This window comes from Dermacentor variabilis, chromosome 9 (genome assembly GCF_050947875.1).
Source record: "Dermacentor variabilis isolate Ectoservices chromosome 9, ASM5094787v1, whole genome shotgun sequence".
Taxonomy (NCBI): Eukaryota; Metazoa; Arthropoda; class Arachnida; order Ixodida; family Ixodidae; genus Dermacentor; species Dermacentor variabilis.
The window spans coordinates 43634505-43657698 of NC_134576.1; the positions used below are offsets into that span (position 1 = coordinate 43634505).

Here is a 23194-nt window from a genome sequence, read left to right on the forward strand (position 1 = left end):
CAAAGATCATTTTCTGCAGGGGGGTGGCGACTGCTCATTCAAGGCAGCGCATTTTTGGTAGGGAGAGCGGTTGGATGGAGCTGCGCCGCCGGGATTCCCCACCACTGCGAGGGAAAGCCAACTTCTGGGGGCACTTTTCTGCCGCTTGACGTTCGATATATCGGGAGTTGCTGCTATTTTTGCTCGATGTAAGCGTAATTGTTGCTATATGTACTCATTGTAACTATACTGTGTCCAGAAATTGTTCAGTATATAGAATAATTCGACTTAAATGGGTTCGATACAGTCGGATTCGACTGTAAATCATAAAATTCAAGTTATAACACAAGGTTTTTATAAAACAAACATATTTCTTGCATTACATCCAAATACTAACGTGTGAAGATGTCTTAAGAAGAAAATGTGGCCTTTAAGCAAATAACAATGGTCAAACAAAGAATGTTACCGAGATTGACAAGGGGACTCGTCTGCCTCAAAGCAACAACTGGTCTGCTTAGCAGTGAATTTATATAAGCAAAGGTCACTCTCCTAGACAGGCAATGGAGGAAGATGAGAAGAAGCTGGCGCATAGAGTAGGGTGAAGGAAGTCAAAGTTGTCAATAAAAGAAAGGGGGGCAGGGAAGGTGGTGGTGTTTAGTTCTTATAAGACGGGGACAGGTAGGGGCACTGCTGTTGGTTCTTCGCTGAGTGGGGACATCAATAATGGGGATGGACCCACACATGCAAGCACACACTGAAACATGGCTGGGGCCTATTTCCAGAAAACAGGAAATAGAACAATGTGCCATTTAGAACTTTAAAAGGAGAGTGCATTTCTCGCATGGAAGAAGATATGCTATCCCGACATTTCAAAAGCAAGCTTCTTCAAATGTCCAAATAATTGTCGTTCTTGTTTTACAAAAGAAACATGCTTGCACTTCATTGCATGTGTCATCACTTGGCCTTTTTGACACCTGCACTTATCAGAGGGACACCAATCTGGTCATTTCTTATACTAAGCAACCCAAGTTTTTTGTTTTAGCCCCACCGCGTAAAAACTCTTATGGCCTCTTTATTATGTTCCTCCAATATGGCTGTGGCAGATTGCTACATGAAAGCAATTATGTCCTCGATAAATATCTCAGTCGAAATGACAGATAAGCATTCAAATATGTTTTTTCAGTTTACATGATTAGAAAATAACTATTCATAATAGCTTAATTACATATTGTCAAATTTTGGTGGTACCAATCCTTCCTGCATAATACTTTGGTATTCATTAAGTAGGATATTATGGCAGATGCCTTTACAACTGTACAGCCCATTAAATGTTCAGAATAGAGTGCTACCTAAACAGCACGACTGTCCTCAAAAGAATGAGACACTTCAATACATGCAAGAGATGGCCGGGAGATTCGCTTCTGTGCAACCTCCTCAGTGTGCCTGGTTCTTTTGACAGGCAGGGAACCAGCGGCCTCATCTTGTGTCTTCAGCTTTCTCCTCTGATATTTAGCTTTAAAGCGGAGCTGCACCCACCAGGAGTCCTGGAAATAAATTAAGCAACTATTGAAACTTTTTTGCACATAATAGAAGTAACAGTCAACACAATAAATTAGCAGGAAAATCGCCTAAATTGAACACAGTTAAGCACCATCATGTACATTTCAATGCGTGCTGCTGAGTGCTGTCCAGGCTATTAATGATGGTGCTGCCACTTACGGCATAATGTTGCGGCCAGCGCAAAAATTGATTAGCATGTTGCCCTGCCCCTTCTATGTAACAGCCAACATTACAACTGGTGCCAGGGCATTGCCTTGCTCTGTAGTGTGCATATGACACTGAACAACAAAAATTTATAATACACATTGTGTGCCAGCTAACTTTTGGACCTGTATACTTATTTTGCGCATTGACAGCACAGAAAATGTTACATGTGCTTACATATCCAGTTCCTGTTGAGTCAGCCAGAGAGGGGAACTTTGTGATGAGCTCCCTGGCTGCTTCTTCGTAAAGTTTTCCTGGGTACCTATAGCAAGTAAAAAAAAATATATCAGAAACTAATTATAACCACACTGGCAGTTGCACATACAGAGCCTTTTTCGAAATGTCAGTGGCCTCAACAGTTACATACCAGAAGGTCATCCAAGGTGGAAGTGCAGCACATAAGCAAGCATATTGTTACGTGTAGAAAGATCCCTCACCTCCACCAGAATGTTACGTGCAGAAAGACACAGACGGAAGAAACTATTTACAGGCTGTTTACACTGGAGCCAGAGCACCAGGCCGACATTCGCTCACGCCTGGGGCACAGCCCCACTTCGTCGTTATCACGGCGGCTCGTAATAATATCGTAATAATATAATTGAAGAAGCCTGTTCCAAATATGTTAACCTAGCTTCTTATTTCCTTTACTTATTTATTTGTATATACTGCAGCCAAACATTTGGCTATAGCAGGAGTAGGAAGACAAGAATGAATTTCACAGCTACATTCCAACTAATAGCTGTAAGAAATTCATCTAAAGGGCATTCATGTACATTCCCAGGCAAAGCATTCCAGCACTGAATCATATGAGGGAAAAAACTGCAGAAAACCAAGTCTAAATGAGAACTATGCGGAAAAATAGTTCGAGCATGATATTGAGGAGTATTTTAGGGGGCTGAAAATGAAATGTAATGCCGAGAACAACATGGCGAACTTGCATAAATGTGCAAAAACTTCAAACAATCAAAGTGCGACATTTCTGGAGTGTGATAACGTTCAGGTTAGAAAGGTTCCAAGAGGCTGAAAAATATCTATCATAACGACGACAGATAAGCCTAACAGCTTTTTTCTCTACTGATTCTAACAATTTAACGTCTTTTTTATGATGGGGATTTTATGTGATAAAGGCATACTCCAATATTGCGCTTATTAGGGTTATATAAGTTAATAGCCTAGTGTGTTTTGGCGTGGATCGAAGCGTGCACTGCAAATAATCGAGGCGTCGAAGGGCTTCTTGCATGTTAGTTTAATGTGCAAAGACCAAGTCATATAGTGCAAAAAGAAAAGAACTCCCAAATATTTATCTCAGGAAAATCCAACCTTAAGGAGCATACAGAAATACGCTCACTAGCCTGCTGCTTCTCGGTATGAGACTAAAAGATATGAAAGAAATGCAGTGCTAGCTAGAGGACTGCAGGAATTTGAAAGAACCAAGGAACTACACATTTTCCTGGGTTTCTGCAGCTAGCATGGTTTTGCTTTATCTCTGATGCCCCACTGTTACTATATATTCCTAAGAATAACCTCATATGTGCTGCTAAGTTTGTTTCGTCACCTTCACCCCGTCACACATGTGCAAGTCCAGAAATATGGAAGGAACTTGGAAAGCATATAAAGTGTGTCACTTCATAATTGCACATGCACTATGCGTCACACAAGCTGCACACACAACCTTGAAAATACTTTCACCAGAGTATGCACTGTGCCCTCGCACAGTTATGAAGTAATGCCGTGGCATTGACACTTGCATGGTATTATTAAGACTCTGGTGGGTTCCACAATAATTTAAAGTACTAGAAGCTAGCATCATGTTAACACTGAGCTGCCCTCCACACAGAGGAAACAATGTTTTAAAAGCCGAGAAAGTAGTGCAGTCATGGAAGTTTCACTAGGCTTGTCCTGCAGGGAAGCTGTTTATCAGCACATTCTCCAGAACAACTATTTTCTTGGTATATTAAAACAACACTTCTGGCATAATCTTATGTCAAATTTCATATAGTTGTACACCTTCTCACTTTGAAAAGGTGACCTGCTATTTTGGCTGCAACACCTAGCGGTGCGCTGTGGTCACTTTGGTCATGATGTGATAAATATTTTCCAACTGTGAAGCTTTTCATGTAATAGATGGGTCACATTTTTTGACGCACAAGTAGGAGACTTAATAGAATTACTTGATACATAGAGCATTTTTCGGTCTATAAGTCGCATCTTTGCATAAGTCACATTCCCTTGAAAATGGCAGTTTTTCGAAGAATAAGATTGTATATGAGTTGCACCGAAAACACGGAACTTATATTTTTCACTTTCTTGGTCGCAAATGCAAGCAGTGAAGAAAGTCTCCCTAGCCTTCACAGCATTGCCTCCTAGATAAACACAGTACATGTCAGTGCCATTACAGGAATTTGTGTTCTGTGCTACCAGATTTTTCAAACATGCTTAAATCCTTTATGGTACAAGAAATGCTTAGAAGCATAATTTGAAAAAAAGGTAGGCGTGCAGACACAGACACAAGAGAAGAGAATGAGACAACACAAATGCCAAATATCAACTGAAAGCACACTCTGTGGTGGAAAAGAAAGAGACAAAACTCATTTGTGCATGCTCCAGTACGCTAGTGCCATCTGTCAATCAGGAACGCATGCAGGCCTACACCAGAGATCTTTTATGCTCTATTAGTCACTGAATAATACAACGACCTGCCTGCCCTACGCAGAAACGGCCGCAGCTGAAAGGAACTTTATATTGGTGTGATATTCTGCCTGCCTTGTTGTGGTATCGGCACCGAGGACAGACCATGGTGCTGTCTACCGTCAGCACCCAATTATGTGGAAAGTAGGATAACGTGCAGAGCATCTGCTACGGTGTCGCCCACTGCTAGCCTTTGCAACGCATGGGTGCAGAATAACGGCCTGTTGTGGAAAGGATTTTAGCCGAGAGTCTGATTCAGTTTATTTGTATGCTGTATAAGCAAATCCTGTGGTTAATTTTCATATTTCTGTGCCTTTATTATACAGCTTTGTTGTGAATTGGTGCTGCAAATACATTCTGCTGGTATTGACGATAGAGCTTCTCTAGAAGGCAAACGCTCGTTAAAAAAAAGAAGAAAAAAAAGGTGGCTGGCTCTACAAAACAGTGACAAATTACGGTGTGGGAATAGATTCACGCTTCATATCTGCTTGAAAACGATGGCAACACAAAATTATTGAAGGAAGTGAAACGAGCAATCCGTCCGCACCTATTTCAAGCAAAAAAAAGAACGTTCTTTTTATACCGTGCAGGAAGTAAGCACGCAGCTGTCATTGCTACAAGTATACTTGCACGCGGTATGACAACATATGGAGTAACGGCGTTTAGCAAGGCTGACAGTTGGGCAAGTTGGTGAGTAATTATGATAATGTGTATGTGAAGCATCCAACAGAATAGGATAAAACAGAGAAAACAGCGACTGTCTTGCTCCTGATCGACAGGCGGCACTACCCTACCCAAGTGTGCGTAGATAAGTTCTGTGTCTTTCTTTTTTGCCTCAGAGAGAACTTTCAGTTGATAGTCTGCGTTTGTGCTTCATCCTCTTCCCTTGAGTCTGCTTTCAAATTATGAATCCATACCAACTAACTCAACTTACTGTCATTCTAAGCTTGGTAGTATTAACAAAGTAGGTGGGGTGGTGACTCACCATTGCTCATTGATTACATCACATGTTATGATTTGTACTATATTAAAACATTGCTACATTGTTGCCTTCTGTCTTTATGTGGGGTAGTGTGGCTTATCGGGGTGTTCAAACGCAGCTTTTATCCAATAAGCTTTTGTTATGTATGTACACCAATGTATGTACCAATCAAGTGAAAAATAAGTCAACTAGCCCCTTACAGACTTATATTGCTCGAAATCCTGTACTCGAAGCATGGACAAGGAAAAAACTATGTATGTGGTGTAGACATTGACTGCTGCTGTTTTACTAAGGTGGGCGATACCTGCCCACAAAAATGTTCCAAGATTTTAATGCGAGGAAGCTACTACCTCAACTGCTGAATCTTCTTTCTATACCCACAACTGAAAAACAGTCTTCTTATAGCTTTTACAGGAGAACAAGAGCCACAATGGCAGCTCAATAAACCTGTCACAGTAGCACATCACAGACATAACCATGCAGGATGAAGTGCAAGCATGAAGACATCTCACAGCAATGACATGCCCATAAAGTAAAAGGAGTGACACAGCAGAGGGATCAGAAAATTGATCACCCTGTCATTGATCCCAAAGATCCTCCTTGTCATACAGCAGCGAAGAGTGCACCCCACCTCTGTCCAGAGGAAGGGCCACATAACTGCTGCGCCTGCTCAAGGCAAAAGTGGTAGCAAAGGAAAGGAAGAGAAGGCAAAGGTTATTGACTGGTAAAGATATTGCATGTAACAAAAGATGGCTGCCAGATATTTTCTTTATTTTTATATGATGTAACGAGGTGGCATAAGTGATCTGAACCAGGGTGTCGAACCAAACCCGTACCCGAATTGGAAGTTCGGCCAGAACTGAACCTGAACCAATATTCTCAAATGTGCCTGAACCTGACAGAAACCTTAGCAAAATATATATATATATATATATATATATATATATATATATATATATATAACGAGAAGAAAGGGGGTTGACCGAGGGGCCCGATTTTTATTAGTCATATCATAAGAAGCCAACAAACATTGACACCAAGGACAACATAGGGGAAATTACTTGTGTTTTAATAAATGAAATAAAGAAACGATAAATTAATGGAAATTAAAGTGGATGAAAAAACAACTTGCCGCAGGTGGGAACCGAACCCACAACCTTCGCATTTCGCGTGCGATGCTCTACCAATTGAGCTACCACGGCGCCGTTTTCTCATCCACTTTCTTGGGTATTTATGTGTCCTAGTAGAACCCTGGGAGTGTTAGCCAGTGCCACCACTCACAGACCTTGGCGGCGGACGTGGAACGTCTTTTTTGCCGCAGGCGTCACGAGAACGTGATCTTTTAGGGTGAAGGCAACTGGTCAATAAACCCACATATGATACCTGAAGGCATCAATGTTGCCGGATTCGAGACCCTCGTTATGTAATAACGAGAAGAAAGGGGGTTAACCGAGGGGCCCGATTTTTATTAGTCATATCATAAGAAGCCAACAAACATTGACACCAAGGACAACATAGGGGAAATTACTTGTGTTTTAATAAATGAAATAAAGAAACGATAAATTAATGGAAATTAAAGTGGATGAAAAAACAACTTGCCGCAGGTGGGAACCGAACCCACAACCTTCGCATTTCGCGAAGGTTGTGGGTTGTGGGTTGTGGGTTATATATATATATATATATATATATATATATATATATATATATATATATATATATATATATATATATATATATATATATATATATATATATATATATACATTGGTTATGGGTTCAGAACAAAGCAGCTCGAAGTATAAATAAGAACACTAGTTAGAGTCTTCATGGAGAGAGTAGAGTTTTAGATTAAAGTACGCAAGCGGCTTGCATACGCAAAAACTAGGGGCTACGGTACTGCGCATGCGCCGTACCGTGGCCCCTAGTGCAAGCCGCTTGCGTCCTCTAAGCTAAAACTCTCCACCGATCCAAATGGAGACTCATCTAAGTGATTCTGGTACATTGCTGCTGTTGGGTTGACAATTAGATTCCTGAAAATATATATATATATATATATATATATATATATATATATATATATATATATATATATATATATATATATGTGTGTGTGTGAAGGAGGTCAACTTATCTAAAATAATTACCCACCGTTGCGCCAGTGCTTCTTGCCCTTTAAGCAGTGCCTGTCAATTCGCTGTTTTGGTTTATACAAAGCAATTTTTTGCTTTGCCAACCTTAACGAGTTTGTATTCCTTCAAAATGATGCGCAATACTGTAGCCTACAACTCAACAAGCACTGCACTACCCACTAGCTGAATCCAAGTAGAGCTCATTAATAATCATAACTTTCAATGTGATTGTGCACCAGATGATGCCTTGCCCTGTCACATGTAGAATACATGCATGTAAATAAGTTTTGTTACCGAACATACTCTAGAAACTATTTGTTTTAGTTCACTTCAATTCATATTTGATGGTTAATTATTTTCCTCTATTCGACCAGGCTCATATTTTGCTCTCTCCAAACATCAGAGTAAATTTCTAGTGTTTTACTCGCTCTCAGTATGATTAGCAATATAAAGAAATGCAGGAAAATGAGCATGGAGAATTGCGAGTGGATGCAACGAATTGCTGCACGTGCTTGCCGCACAATGCAGTCCTCAAAAGATGGCCGGGTTTATTAGCATGCCCATTGTAGCTATTTCCAATGAATTGCCCTTATATTTATATAACAACACCGATTGCCCTTTCCGGTCTGCCAACGGGACAGTTTCTTCCACCTCCTGACAAAACTTCTGGTTGTCCCAAGAGCTCGGCACAACATGATTGGACATGAAAAAGAAATGTAGTGAAACTTAAATATACAAGTCCTGGGGAACTTACAAGTGCAGTCACTTGAGCAGTGTTGTCTGGAGTGTTTAAGGTTAGCATGTTTAAGTCAATAGCATTGTGTAATGTGTAGCAGATAAGTTTATTGTGCTGGACCGGTTCGGTGTTGCCAACTGGTTCACAAACCGTTCTAGACCTTTATCCAAGATGGAGTGAAAGGGAGCACACTAAACCCGATCTGAACCCATACTTTTTCCGGTTCAACACCCTGACCTTGACATACATTTTGGTACACAAAATATAAAATGATTATTTTACAGAGTACCTTGCGAGTTCTATGCAAAATGTCTTGGCAGTAATGTTGTTGACTTGATCAGATAATAGAAGTTGAAGGTTGCCTCATTTCAGTGAACACCTAACAAGCATGCTTACTTGTTTGGTGTAGAAACAACAATCAAGAACAACAAAACAGCAAAAACATGAACGAACACTGATGACAGTTGCTGTTGTTCCGATTTCAAAAAAGCTGTTTCATCACTGAAGTACACGTTTACTCAATGCAACACTTTTTCAAGCTTGCCCGCTATAACTTCCAGCATTAGGGCACCATACTGCGCACAAAAGAAATATATAAACATTATTATAATTACTTTTTGTCACCAACAAAGATGTTACGATGCCGCCTACAATTCCTTCACTTGTATGCGAGCGGCAAGTTCAAGCGAAAACCTGGATATAACACATCATCATCAGCCTGGCTACGCCCACTGCAGGGCAAATGCCTCTCCTACACTTTTCCAACTACCCCGGCCATGTGCTAATTGTGGCCATGTTGTCCTTGCAAACTTCCTAATCTCATCCGCCCGCCTAACTTTCTGCCGCCCCCTGCTACTGCTTCCCTTCCCTTGGAATCCAGTCCATAACACTTAATGACCATCGGTTATCTTCCCTCCTTATTACATGCCCTGCCCATGCCAATTTCTTTTTCTTGATTTCAACTAAGATGACAATAACTCGCGTTTGTCTTGCTTGCGGAAAGTGCCCGTTACCGGCGGGTTTAAGTGGTCCTCAAATTTCGGTGTTTTGGCGCGCTTTTCGAGTTGCAGGTTTCACAATTTTTTCAAGTTAGTGCTCCACTTTTAGGCGACAGTGTATTTGAGTGCAAATTAATGTTATAGTCACATTTATTTTGGTTTTAGCTTCTTTTTAACTTAGAGGTCTTGTTGCACGTTCATATAACTGGCCGTAGAGAAGCGAACGAAATGGTTGGTTCGTATAGTGGTCTTTCAACAGCTTTTGTTCTCGATTGCCGCAAGGCGTTCGTGCACCGTCTTGGCCGGCAACTGCATGCAAGAGGCCGAGACGAGGCATACGGTCGGTTTCTGAGGGAGCTCGCGCGTCTCTTTTTGCCTATAGGCATTCCAGCAGGAAGGCAACGGCCCTTGTTCTGGTCGGGCTACGTGACCCTTTGAAGAAAAGGCCGACCTATTCGAATGCGCTAGGTCGGAGTATAAACAAGAAAAACTGCAACATGTGCTGCGAACGAGGAGTAGCGAGCGCCGTAGAGTCCCCTGTCCGCACCCATATGGGTGACAACACCCAATAAAAAACAAAATAAATAAATAAAACGACACGTGCAAACGATTTGTCTACTTCGCATGGAATCTTTGTCGAGACCAAGAGGGAGAGTGTGGCACAGTCATAGACATCGCACATTGGCAGCGCGTGTCGTCTGCTAGGAAAGTGTCGCATGTTACGAAAACAAGTTACGGAAGTGTCGCATGTTACGGCCGCATTTGGTACGGAATTGCTGTCCTGTTCAACAGGCTCTGACACTGAAATGTCGTGCTCACACACTCTCCTCCCAAGAGGATGCACCGCAACGCAAGACAGCACCCCGTTTTACAGAAGACGAAAAGAGCCTGCTGACGGCACTCGTGAACGAATACAAGCATATTGTGGAATGCAAGGAAACTGATGTCGCGTCGTTGACCAGGAAGAACGAGACATGGAACGAAATGGCAAAACAATATAATGCCAACCACGGGATTACGCGGCGCGATCACCTGCAACTGAAAAAATGCTGGAACAATCTGAAGCAAAAGCGGAAAGGAGGAAGCTCCGAAAGGAAAGCGAAAGCGCCACAAAACAGGTAAGCGCACATGTTCTGCATGACTGACTCATTTGGGCTACTTTTTATTATGCTCAGTGCATGTTTCGTATTCGGTAGATGAGTGCGTGACGGTTCGGCAAGCTGAGCATAAATACGGTCGTGAGCACTAATAACTAGTGATGGCATGTGCAACCATTAGAGATGAGAAAATATGCTCGCAATCAATCTTTCCACGACTGCGGGAAGCACACCAGAATCGGGCGCAAGTGCTTCGCAATGAGCAGGGTCGTCTTTTCAACTGCGCGGCACACTGTTGACTGACGAATGCGGACCAGACTCACGGTGACTGTTTGAAACGTGCCAGCACCGTAAAACATCAGAGTCATCAGCAACTGCAGCATGAGAGGCACACATGCTGTCCTCTGTTCTCCTCTCTTTCCCGAATAGGCAACATAGCGAGAAGTTGTCGTACAGCGTTCTTCGTGAATCTGCAGCGACCAAGGAATTGTTCGTCGTCGTACAGCTCCATCGGATTCCCTCGGTCACGTAGGGCGAGTCGCGGAATTTTCAGCAAGGGCTGCGCCTGTGAAAATGCTGCATCTATGACTCGAAAGCAACTAACCTCCGTGCGACGTCCGTTCGGGAGGCTGCCATGTTGGAATAACGCACGAAGTCAGGTTAAAGCTAGTCCAGGAGCAGACTTGAAACTTGGGGGGACTTCGACCCAGCCAAGTCGTTCGCAAGCCCGAGAACAATTTAAGATGCTCGGCGAAGCTGTCTTGAGAATGCCAGGAGTCAAGTTCGAGCCAAGTTAGATCTCTGCATTCGGGGGTAAGCTCCCAAACAACAACTTATTGGGCAGCACAGTTACCATGTCAAGTATGCCACCTAATTTGTACTTGCACAGTCCAGGAGTTTTTTTCGCATAGGAAGAATTTTTCGTCAACTGGGAAGCTCTCTTTCTAGCAGCTTCACGCTACAAATCAACAGGTGACAATTTCCCGTCATGGGAGTCGGCAAATGCATCAATCTCATGTATACAAAAAGAATAGCTTCAGAAAGTTGCTTTAAGAAATTGGGTAAATTTAATTAGAAACATCCATAAGATTGTCACATTCCTTTGTAGTTGTACAGTAAAGTTGGATGAACAGTTCACTGACCGTAATTTTCACCACGTGAGAGGCAAATCAAAGTCTAATCAAACTAACGGCTGTTACCACACTGAAAGGTGGGCAGTGCCACTAGTATTCCACAGCATGCTGCTGAAGGTGGCCTGTAGTGGTAATGCAGAGTGCAAATAGCTTACTGTATGTTTCACAGTTTTCCTCATCATTGTCACCCATCATGCGCCTTTTTCTTCCCTCTTTCTTTCCCTCCACCCAACACAGAATAATGTACCTCAGGCCGAACACTGCATTTCAGATCATTAAACATTTCTCTCTCTCTCCCTCCCCCTCTCTCTCTCTCTCTCTCTCTCTCTCTATATATATATATATATATATATATATATATATATACAGCTTCACAGCTTCATATATATACAGCTTCATATATATATATATAATAGCACACCCTACTGCGCAATGCATTGATGAGCTGAAGTGAAGAAATTGTAAGGGTTAGCCAGCTTACATTGTGTAGGTGCAGAGGTCCTGGTACAGCCACTCAACCACTCTGCGTTGATTTGAAAAGTAGCGGCCTGGCTGGTGCTTCTCAATACTTAACCTGATATCTACAGGCACAGATGGCAGGGTGTAAACTCTGCGTGCAGGTGGTTCTTGTGGTGCAGCTGGGAGGACCTCCACATCAATGACATCAACAATTCTGCAATGCGTTTAGAATAATGAGTGATACTGCACAATTTGCTCATAGAAACCTTAATAAGTTAGGTGCATGTAAAAAAATTGCATCAGTTTAACAAAATCAGCTGGGCATGCTGTTTATTTTTTCAGCCCTAAAGGACTTTCTCTTGAAATCGACAATTGCTAAATACAGCACAACATTTACCGATACTGGCTCCCTTCTTTTATCTCCAACTTCGACTTGTCCTCAATGATAAAGTCATCGGTCACATCGACATGCAATCTAAAGTCGGCATCAAAAACCTGTCAAAAATGTTTGTGGCAAATGAGCAAACACTTCTACACAGCCTTGACCTCAGTTTAAGCGTTCGAAAAAAAAAATGACAATTTATGAGGAAGCCATAGCTCGGGGCCCACTACAGTGGTCAGACACATAAAATCTAGAACAGGTTTTGAAATAACCCAAGGACCACTTTAAATGAAATGTGCTCCATTTGGGAGAGAAAGCTGTAATCTAGTAACTGCAGGCAGTATAATTTTGTGTAAGGGTCCGGTGTTTCATAAAAAGAAACAAAAATTGGTAAAGGGAAGCAGCATGAGGTTTACAAATCTAACTCTGCATCAAATGGTTATCAAAGTTCTGCAGGCTGCGTTCACAGAGCATTCATAGCGGTCAAATTTTATATATGAAGTCACAGCATGGTGTGAATGTCAGAATGTTAACAAGGCTTCCGAAAAAAAGTCTCACTCGCTACTTAGGTTTATTTATGAGGAGTGCATATATGTTGCACGCCTTAAAATCATTATGTGCAGTTACTAACAGTATTGTGCGACTGTTTACCATTGTCTGTTTAGGCCAGTAAACTTTATAAGAACTAGTATGCAAACAAAGACACGTGGTGCATGCCAGGTAAGAAGGCCCATGAGGACATAGTAGAAACATGCCATATGCACTAAGGTCGTGCCTTTTGCATTCATCAAACATTTATTGCCCTTCATTACAATGAAGTTGAATTCATGGGCAGCATGTTGTCTTGATGTGCCTTGCCTATCTGGCATACAACACGTGTCATTCTTGTATATGTATATAAATTCTTGTCAATGCGATAGCCAGTGCTCATGTTGTCTGAATCCCTGTCAGTTATTTTCCTACCATATCAATACTTGTTGCTGGGCCAGCTGGTTCATCTTATTACGCAAAGTTAAGACTAGACCACGGGAGGAAAAAGTTCAGGACAATAAACAGCGTCTACAACACTCTTTCCGCTGTAACCTGTCTAACTTTTCTTTCTGCCGTCGGTTGCACCTTAGCTTTGCCTGACACTGCGTAATACATCAGTAATCACAACGGAACGGAATGTTTTAACTTTGAGCTTACCGTAGGTAACTGAATGCAACCCTCACAATCTCCCGAGTTGAAGGCAAACAATGGAACGTGACTGGAGACACCGCAAACATATATTGAAATTACACTTACCGTCAGTGTTGCGCTGCCGAAGTCTATACTGGCAAATGCCCGCTCACGCTTCAGATATTCGAATAGCTGTGCGCGCTTCCAAGGACCAACAAAAGGCACGACGACGTTCTTGTCGCCAAACGTTACCAAACATTTGCACGCCATGGCCCGACAAGCAAAGCACCTTCACAGCAAGAAGCAGATAAGATAGCCCGATAAGTGGTCTAAAGAATGCCGGCGTCGCTATCGAATAAGTGATTACTTTAGCGGGTCAAGCAAGGCTTGCGATATAGGTGTTGACAGACAGGAGATGGTCGAGCACGTGAAAACAGACCTATATGGCATCGGTAGCCAGTGAAGCGAAGATATTCCTCGACCAGGTAGAGTAGTTGACAACACGTCTTAGGGCCGGCCCGTGTTGTATGAAGCATTATTTCCATTTTATAATAACAAATTATTACGCAAAATTTATCACCAGACTGCTAAATATTTTTTGGCGACCTTGCAATAACTGAAAGGAAATACGTAAATGCGGAACTACGTCTAGGCAGTGGTCGGAAAAAACACGTGAGGCAAAGTTAAAAAACCTGCTGTGTGCCTTTCTGTAAAGACAACGATGGATGTAAAGTATTGCCCTAAGTGCCCGTACTTCTCTTTTCAGCTGACAAAAGTCGTGAACCACATAGGCATAACCCACAGCGCCGAACCGAATTTTAGTGTGTTTTGTGGCATCAACGGCTGTGCGAGTACGCACACGAACTTTTCTTCTTACCGATCGCACTTGTATTGTCGTCACAGGAGTGTGCTCGAAGAAAACGGGAGTAGCTTCCAACGTGTTTTCCAAGTGCAGGAAAATGACGCAGCCGAATCTCAGCACGGGGAATCGCCTCCAAATCGGCAAGCTTCAGAGAGTGACTTTTGCCACATTGATGACGAAGCGCCGTCAAGTGATTCATCAGACAAGCAAAACCCACAAGTTCACGGGTTTCATCAGTTTCTCCAGCAGGCGAAGTCAACTATCTGGAACTTTTTTAAAATGTAACTGAGCAGCACAGTTTACCTCATACTGCTGTGGAGATGCTGTTTACCGAGTTGGAGTTCGTCTTTGAGCTGGTGCTCAAAGCGTATTCTGAAGAAATCACTCATGCTATGAAAGCACCACAGACAGCAGCTGACCTTGAGTGTTGTGCTCCAGTGCTCCTTTTTGTCACAACTATTCAATGGTATTAAGAGGTGACGACAAAGGGAGAGGTATGCCAAAGAGAATTTCCCCTTCGTTGAGCCAGAGCAGCAGCTGGTTGGCCAGAATGCCGTGTATCACTATGTGCCGCTACCAAAGCTGCTGAACGCTTTGTGCAAAGCGTAAGACATTGTGTCTCATTTGACCACACCTGAGTTTATGGCTTCAGAACCTACTGTGTACAAAGACTTCAATGATGGCCTTTTATACAGAGAACATTTCAAAAACATAATGTGAGAAGGGAGTGAATGCACCATACTGGTACTCCTCTACACAGATGAGGTTGAAGTTGCAAACCCTTTGGGACCAAAGCGAGGCATGCATAAGCTATTGGTTGTATACTGCAGCTTGCTCAACCTTCATGTGAAGTACAGATCACAGCTGCAGAACATTTATTTATTATTGCTGGTGCGCTACACCTATGTCAAGGCTTATGGCCTGACAGCCATCTTGCAGCCTTTGCTAGATGACTTTAATAAATTGTATGAGCATGGCCTCAGCTTCGAGTACAGAGGATAAAAAAAATGTGCTCAAGTGCTAGTTTTTGGCATCTGTGGCGACAATTTGTCTTTGAATCGCCTTGGCGGCTTCTCCTACTTTTTCAGCCGTGGCCGAGTGTGCAGATTCTGTATGGCGTTTAAGATCCAGCTGGCAGATAAAACATCGGAAGACATGTGCAAACTGCGCACTGCACAAAGGCACAAGATGCATCTTGCAGCCGTTGCTGTTAACGGCACTACCAACAAACGCCTCTATGGGGTAAATGATGTATCTCCACTTTTAGCACTTCCATACTTTGACGTAACCCGTCAGCTACCCCCAGATATAATGCATGGCATCTTAGAAGGAGGAGCAGAGTGTCTGCTGCGTCATGTTCTGAGAGGACTTCTTTCTTCTGACTTGCTCTCCAAGCAAGACTTGTCTGATCTGTCTGCATTTGAATGTGGTCATAATGACTTGAAAAACAAGCCTGTGTCGTTCAACATGACTTTCATCACTGGCAGTGCTGTTTTAACAGGAACAGCTTCAAATAAGTGGTGCCTGCTCAGGTTCATTACATTGATCCTGGGAGGAAAGATACCAGAGAGCAATGAGGACTGGGATCTGCTGTTGCAGTTCAGAGAAATCCTTGACGTTGTGTTTTCACCAGAAATCCCAACTGAAAGCCTCACATACTTGAGTGTGCTGGTGCAGGCATTCCTCACTGAATTTGTGAAGTGCTATGGCCGAGATTCAGTGATACCAAAGTTGCATTTTCTTGTGCACTACCCAAGATTTTTGCGTGAGGTGGGACCTCATAAACATATGTGGTCGATGAGGTTTGAGGCAAAGCATCAACAGTTCAAGAAGCTGGCCGCAGCGGTAAAAAATTTTAGGAACCTTACATTTACACTTGCTGTGCGGCACCAGCTGAAGCAAAGCTACCAACTGCACAGCTATCAGTTGTATGAGGGTCTTTCAACAGTACAGAGCAAGCAAGTTGTGTGGGATGCTCTTCCAGAGTGTGCAAAAAAGGTTTTGCCAACAACTACTCATCAAGTGCATCGTGCAACCCTTGATCATTGCCATTATAGATGTGGAAGCGTCCTTGTGAAACAAAATACAGGCCCAGAGGTTTATAGAAAGAATTGAGTCTCTCTTTGTTGCAAGAGGCAAGCTTTATGTACTAACAAGAAATATGGAAATTGAACATTTTGATCGCCATACATGCTGCTTTTGCGTTAAATGTTCAGGGCAGTTGCAAATGATGGAAGCTGCAGGCCAGTTTCAACCTTACCTGCTGGACTTGTACCATGGCAGACACATTGTCCCAAAATGGGAACTATGGTAACTTTATATGCATTTGAAGTCTCTAGAGAGAGCAAGCTTTTGTGTGTAGTGTTTGTATTATCAAGTTCTTTCGTGATGTGTATACTGCTGCGTTACTTTGCACATCTGTGACTGTAGGAACTTGCCAATTTGAAGTCGTGGGGGTTGTTTCTCATTGACCAGGGCCAATTTACAGGTTTCATTCCCATATTTAATTCATGGTATAACATCACTTGACATTAGAAATAATTAGTTCTGTGAAGGACATTGATTACCGTTTTCCTGCTGATGAAATGAACAGTCTCAAGAGGCTCAGGTTCACACATTTCTACACATAATGCGATGACCAGCATGCAGCTACTTGAAGCTTATCAACTTGTTCAAATAGAACTCGAATTATTATGTTGTTAACAAGTCTGTGATGTTTGCATTATGACTACTTGTGACCTTTTTGATGAAAGGAGTGAATGGTTTTTGACTGATTGGTGATGGGCCTGTTGGAAATTGTGGCACGCCTGAAAGAAGATGAAGGAAAGGGCCAAGCACATGGGGTTGAGCTAGCGAAGCTTAGACTGTAATGCATGGCATATCTGAACAGTGTCAAGCTTGGCACCAATAAAGCCCGCAGACGGACCTTTTGCCACATGGTGCTTTAGTGCCTGTAGCGGCACTAGTAGCAAAGGCTTGCGATGCCTGCCGAGGAGGAAAAAGATCGGTCAGGCACGAGCTAGAGAATGCTTTTCAGACAACCAGGCTGAATGACACCACGCTGCTCTGCTGGCCAGCCGGTGCTGTTTATTCCTTCTACAAATAAATTCTGTGGTACACTGCCTCCATCAACCAGCCTCGTACAATTGGTGACTTCGAACATAGGAAAAAGCAACAGGCTCTGCAGTGCTGCCGCAAAACCCTGCGTACAGACGTGAACCAGTCAGCTGATGAAGAATAGGGCTCAACGACGCTTTACAACTCTTGGCTTCTGCAGCTGCCGCCCTCACAGCCCTCTCGTGTGGTTCTTACAAGTCTAGGCCCAGCTATTCGTCAATATTCTGTATTCTTAGTTGTGACGGTACCGGCTTTGCAAGTGGGAGATTCCAGCAGATGTTATCGCGCCTTTCCATCTCCTGCTCCTTGATGGGAGCATATTCGATGGCCTAAAGGGCACCTCCTTCATACATTTCCGCTTACTGCTGCACAATAGAGACGATTAAGTCTCCTGCGGCATCAGCTGCCAGCTTTTTAACATCAGGTGCTGTCTTCAGTGAGGCTGCCACCAGGAGAGGGCGACTGAGGACAACGCACCTACTTTGCCTGCATATGCGACATTGGCCAGAAGACAGACAACCAGCATGTCGCCCTGCACTCATGGTTTCTTGCACCAGCTACCCAAAGCCATTCCACAACCACAGGCGTGCCGTCTTAACTTCCTGCAGAGTGCATGCCTCCTGTAAACCAAAACATACTTCTTCATAAGCCCTTGATGTGCAACACCAACTACTGGGTGAGCAATCATATGCAGGCACACCGGTCACAACGGCATCAATACCTGAGCTCGATCCCGCACCACCGCATCTACAAACGACAGCAAGAGGGCAGCAGTGACTGCCCGTCCTATGCCGCCTCCGTCCACACCCACCAGATATATCTATCTCGACGACCTTCGTTACGGCGACAACGCGCGCACCATAAGCAGGAAGTGCTCGGCCACAGCAGTGACCGCGCAGATCGTGGCGGCAGTCTTGGTGGTGTCTTTGTGACATTGGGTGTCTCGTCAGGGATATCGTATACATGACAGTATTTAAGTCGTAAAAGAAGTGGTTTGATTGTGTGTGGTTTGCTTGAATAATTAATGAGCATGAGTTACACTGTAAATGTTGTAGCATATGTGTTAACGTGATGACTTAATTCTTAAAACATATATGACACGGTTAACAGTACTCTTCAGTGACATAGAGGAGGTTCGTTGTAGTAATTGTGTAAAATCTGCGTCGGCAATGTTATGAAGTGCCATTTGGCAGTCACAGCCCGAGATTGGGCACAGGATGAAGATGCCAAATGGGTACGACTGCCATCCTGAACCATAAATGATACAACCATAATCTAAAAGGCAGCGTACCACAGAACAGTAAATGAGTAGCGAACATAGGTGATATGAAGCCCAGTGCTTATTTGATAATACTTTGAGAATGTTGTGCACTCTATCTGCCACGAGAGCTGGAAATTCTTGCTTTTTCTTCAACGTTACTCCAAGAAACTTGTGTTCTTGTTTTACCGGCATTGTGATTTCACTTAATTTCAGAGAAGGGTCCAAGTGTATTCCTCTTTTTGCATAACATACATAGCAGAAACCGTTTTTTTTGTTCGGGTGGAGAAGTGGGAACTTTTTGTCTGGCCATTGTGTAAATTTATTTATTGTGATTTGAAGCTGCCTCGCTCAGGTGGATAAGTTTATGGCATGCTATGCTTCTTAAAAGGCGAATAGCAAGAATGTGTGAAATGCTAAGCATTCAGCAACATTTAGCATGATTAGACGAGGCAAGGTTTTCGGTCATTGTGATACTGTCGGTTGTTGAAAGGCTGCTCAGAGAGGCACAGACAGGAAGGGCTGTATCCTCCATGGCAGCTAGCGCAGAGTCCACAAGGAAGACAAATATTGCTGTCATCTATGTCCACCGCCTTTCATATAACCAGAAGAAAATAGGGCTGCGTAGAAAGGTGTAAGTAGTGTTTTCTGCTCTGAATGGTTAGCTTATGTGCAAAAAGAAACTGTAAGTGCAATTAGAAACGCATATGGAAACAAGAACCAGAATAAGTATACTAAAGCAACACCTGTGTCACTTATTGAGTTCTGTTATTCTGTGGAATAAATTACATCTAACAAACCAGCAGTTGCATTAATAAGAGTGTCAGGGAACGCTCCAATTAAGTGCAACGAAACCATCCACCAAGAATTTGCTCACTTAATTGTCACGGCGTATGATTGCATTCCCTGCTTTAAAGGAACAGACATCATTGTAAACAACCAGTCTTAATCATTTAGAGCACTCAGATTGAGGTATTTGGCGATACATGAGTAAAGAAATCGTCTTTGTCATTCTCCTTGAAAGAAATGGAATTCCTGAACATGTTTGAGGCGTTATATGAATGCCTGGTTTTGTTTGCAATATTTTACTGTCGGGGTGCTTTCCGTTAGCATGGTTTGTAGAGATGTGCTCATGATAATAAATGCCACGTATAAAGTGTTGTTAATCAAGGGAAAATGAGACATGCACCCGTGCAAGTTTGGTTTTTCTTCAACTCCGAACTTTTCTTTCGAGGAACCCGTATGGGTTTCCTTTGTAGCACTTAGCTTGTTTGGGTGGATGTCTCATTTTCCCTTGATTAATTACTTCTCTCCACCTTGTGGGTTCTCCACAGAACTGTTGCATCATAAGTGTTGTTCTGTCCCAGAAATAAATATTGTTGTTGGAAGTTAATGCTTCGTGTGTGTCCTGTTCCTTTCTTTTTGCTCCCTTGTATTGGATGCACTAGAACGAAAAAAAACCTGCAAATTTTCTCTCAGGTTACTGAGATCTTATGTTGAGAAGGCGTGCAATGGGGAGCTGAAAGAAAAAAAAATAGTTAACTTAGTTTTCTTTACCAGATTATTTCAATTTTTCCGTTCATGCCTTCTTGGAATACGTAACGTCTGCTCCCATATTCACAGCCAGATATTTAAATGTCCAACTATTACATACAAAGCAGTTATGAGGATGATGGGGCATGAAACAATGTACAGTTGTAGAACAGGGATTGTTACTGTGTAGCCAATATTCCAACAAGTGCACATGTCAAGACATTGGCTTTCAGCAATTAGATTCTAGCAAGTAGACTTCATTAAAATTTTCATGAATTGCGCAGTAACTGCGCCTGGGACAGTCTTACCAAGGTATATGTATACAGTGGCATTTCCATTCCAAGTTTTACACAGTATAATGATACATGCGCTACAAATTTTAAATAGCTTAACAGACCTTATTTTGGTTGGCTGGTCATGAAAAGTTGTCTGATGAATTCTTTTAGCAGATTCTAGGGAATTCGGGGAACAGGCAATTCATATGTCATCACATAACATGAAAACAAGAAAAAGTAATACATCACATTTCACAAGGAACAACACAGGGCTTTCGTTCCCCACGCCCACCTTGGTGTGGGGGGAGTGCCCCATGCCTTTATATGCTCAGTTTCAAAGAAGTGCGAGAAGATGCGGGGGGGGGGAGGAAGTAGTCAAGATATTAAAATATTAAGAAGTAGTGAAAAATCTAGAATGACCCCCCTCCCTCTTTTCGCTGCGACATCACGACGAGACGGGTGTGAGAAATAAAATTTTATTTTGCAAACATCCAAAAGAAAAATCGGTGCAGCCAATGAGCCCACCGCTTGTGTCGGATGCACAGTTACTATCACTGCCACTCGAGTTAGTCGCACCGCTTGAACCGGCGCTGTCGGTGTCCCACAGCAGGCCGTCTTCCGTTCCGTCGAAGTGGTTTGTGATCGAGCACTTAAATGATTTGATCACAACGTCCACTTGGACCCGCTTCTAAGTATCCGAAATCTACTTTGCGATGGTTGATGGTGACGCTTTCTGCAGCTTTCGCCGCACAGCCGTACAGTCCGGTTGTACCGCGTACTCGCGCCGCGGACGCCGTGCCTCTTCGGGACTCCGACTATCCGACGGCTCCGGCTCGATGACAGAGTGAGCAAGCGCGCTTGGCAGCCTTGGCTACGCGCTCCTAATAACAAATAGGGGGGTGCTTAGATTCGCATGCAAACTTTTTTTCGAATTTTTTCGCGAAAATAGAGTGGGGTGCTTAGAATCGCGAAAATACGGTATTTTAGGAGGGTGGCCTCTCCCCATCCCCACCGGCCACTCTACAATGGAACTTTATTATGAATTCAAGCACACATGCAACAAACGAGGACGGAAGACAACAAAGGACACATACATCGTAGTTTGCTGTGTGCGTGCTGCAATTTCACATTGAAATCCTGCTAACTCACTCAGCTTTCAGTACTTTTACAAGGCGCGCCGCAGTGGAGACCGCCATAATAATTTTGACCACCCGGGGCTCTTTAACGTGACCCAATGCACACGGTGCGCAACCGTAAATACATCTCGTCGAATTACACCGCCACATGGAATGTGCTGCAGCATCCACGACCGGGAATCGAAGCCGCGACCTCGTGTTTAACAGCTGAAGGCTACAACCATTGAGCCAACAGTGGGTAATAATAAGCATATGCCAAAGCTCAGATCATGTAATCTACAGCAGTGAAGCTGCCGCCTAAAGTGAGGGACTAACAGCAAGGCACAAAGAGACTAAACGTTTCCGTTCATCCCCCCATTAGTACTTCTGAAAGTGAGGACTAAACATTTGGTCCCTGAAATATGCACACGGCACCTATCACTCAGAGTTACTCTCCTAAGAGACTAACCGCTCATCATGAGGTCTAACTGCCGCAGTTGCTCCCGTTTTCCTCCTTTGCGGCTTAGAGTGCACTACAATAAGCGAGGCAAAATGTATAAAATTACGCGCTAATAATTTTATTTTTGTGGTTACCACCTTATTTGGTTAACAGGAAAATTTCAAGTACGAATTATTTGCAGCCTCGCGGAGGAACAGTGGCTGGGGATTATGAGGGCGTGGGCGGGGCTTCACTGCAGACTTAACTTGTGTCCAACTACAGTAGCCTTTCTTCAATTAGCTCTGGAAGAATTATAGAGAAATATATATTTGCGGAACGATCGCAGGTCCTTTTGGATACCTCGTTTACTGCTCTGCCAAGTTATGTGCCAAACCGATCATTATTGTTATTTGGGAAGTTACGAAACGATGCGCGGCCGCCAGTCGCGTACAACCATGTAGAGCGCATGAAGCTGCGGTTGTATACGTACTGCGAACACCGCGGAAGGTTTGAGAAACAGATACAAAAGTACAGCAGAGAAGTGGCTACGTTAGGAGGCTCGAATGATAACTCTAGAAGCGTCATTCAGAGCACACGGAACTGTTCTCCACTTCCTTCTTCTGTTCTACTTCCTTTTTAAATAAAATGATGTTGATCCATAAATATTTTCATAAACAACGGTTAAATGTGTTAATTTTCGCTTTTCCTTCCTGTTTGGCTGTTGCCTTGGCTCTCTCCTTTAATAGATCACTTCATTTCTCACCTCCTTCCGACTCTTGTTTCCAGTTGGCACTTTTGCACGACAAGAGCTCTACAATTAAGGTAAAACCAGACGAGTTAACGGTTGACAGTCATATTGCCTGACATTTACGGGTTATTGCCGGGTTTGACGATGAACGCTGTCTCGAATTATTTTAGTTTGCCCCTTATCAAACCCAAATCGCGGGTATATGGTCCCGAAAATCTGTCAGCGTCGCGGCGGGTCGTTACTCGAGGAAATAATAAAGCAAAAGGAAAAGTTAAATGTAATTGGCGTTTTCTCTGGCCGCAACTGGTTCCACGAGCATACAGACCAGCTGACCACGAA

The 23194-nt window shown here is 43.1% G+C and overlaps 1 protein-coding gene across 1 annotated transcript; it reads right to left on the minus strand.

Moving 5' to 3' along the window:
* Positions 1-1345: 1345 nt before the first annotated feature.
* Positions 1346-13778, minus strand: LOC142558320 (uncharacterized). Its single transcript, XM_075670469.1, has 6 exons — positions 13635-13778; positions 12363-12460; positions 11988-12179; positions 5988-6079; positions 1921-2005; positions 1346-1523 (listed from the first exon to the last, which is right to left on the minus strand). The coding sequence occupies exons 1-4, from the start codon at positions 13776-13778 to the stop codon at positions 5992-5994; spliced, it is 522 nt and encodes a 173-aa protein (XP_075526584.1). The 3' UTR covers positions 1346-1523; positions 1921-2005; positions 5988-5991.
* Between the last annotated feature and the right edge of the window lie 9416 nt (positions 13779-23194).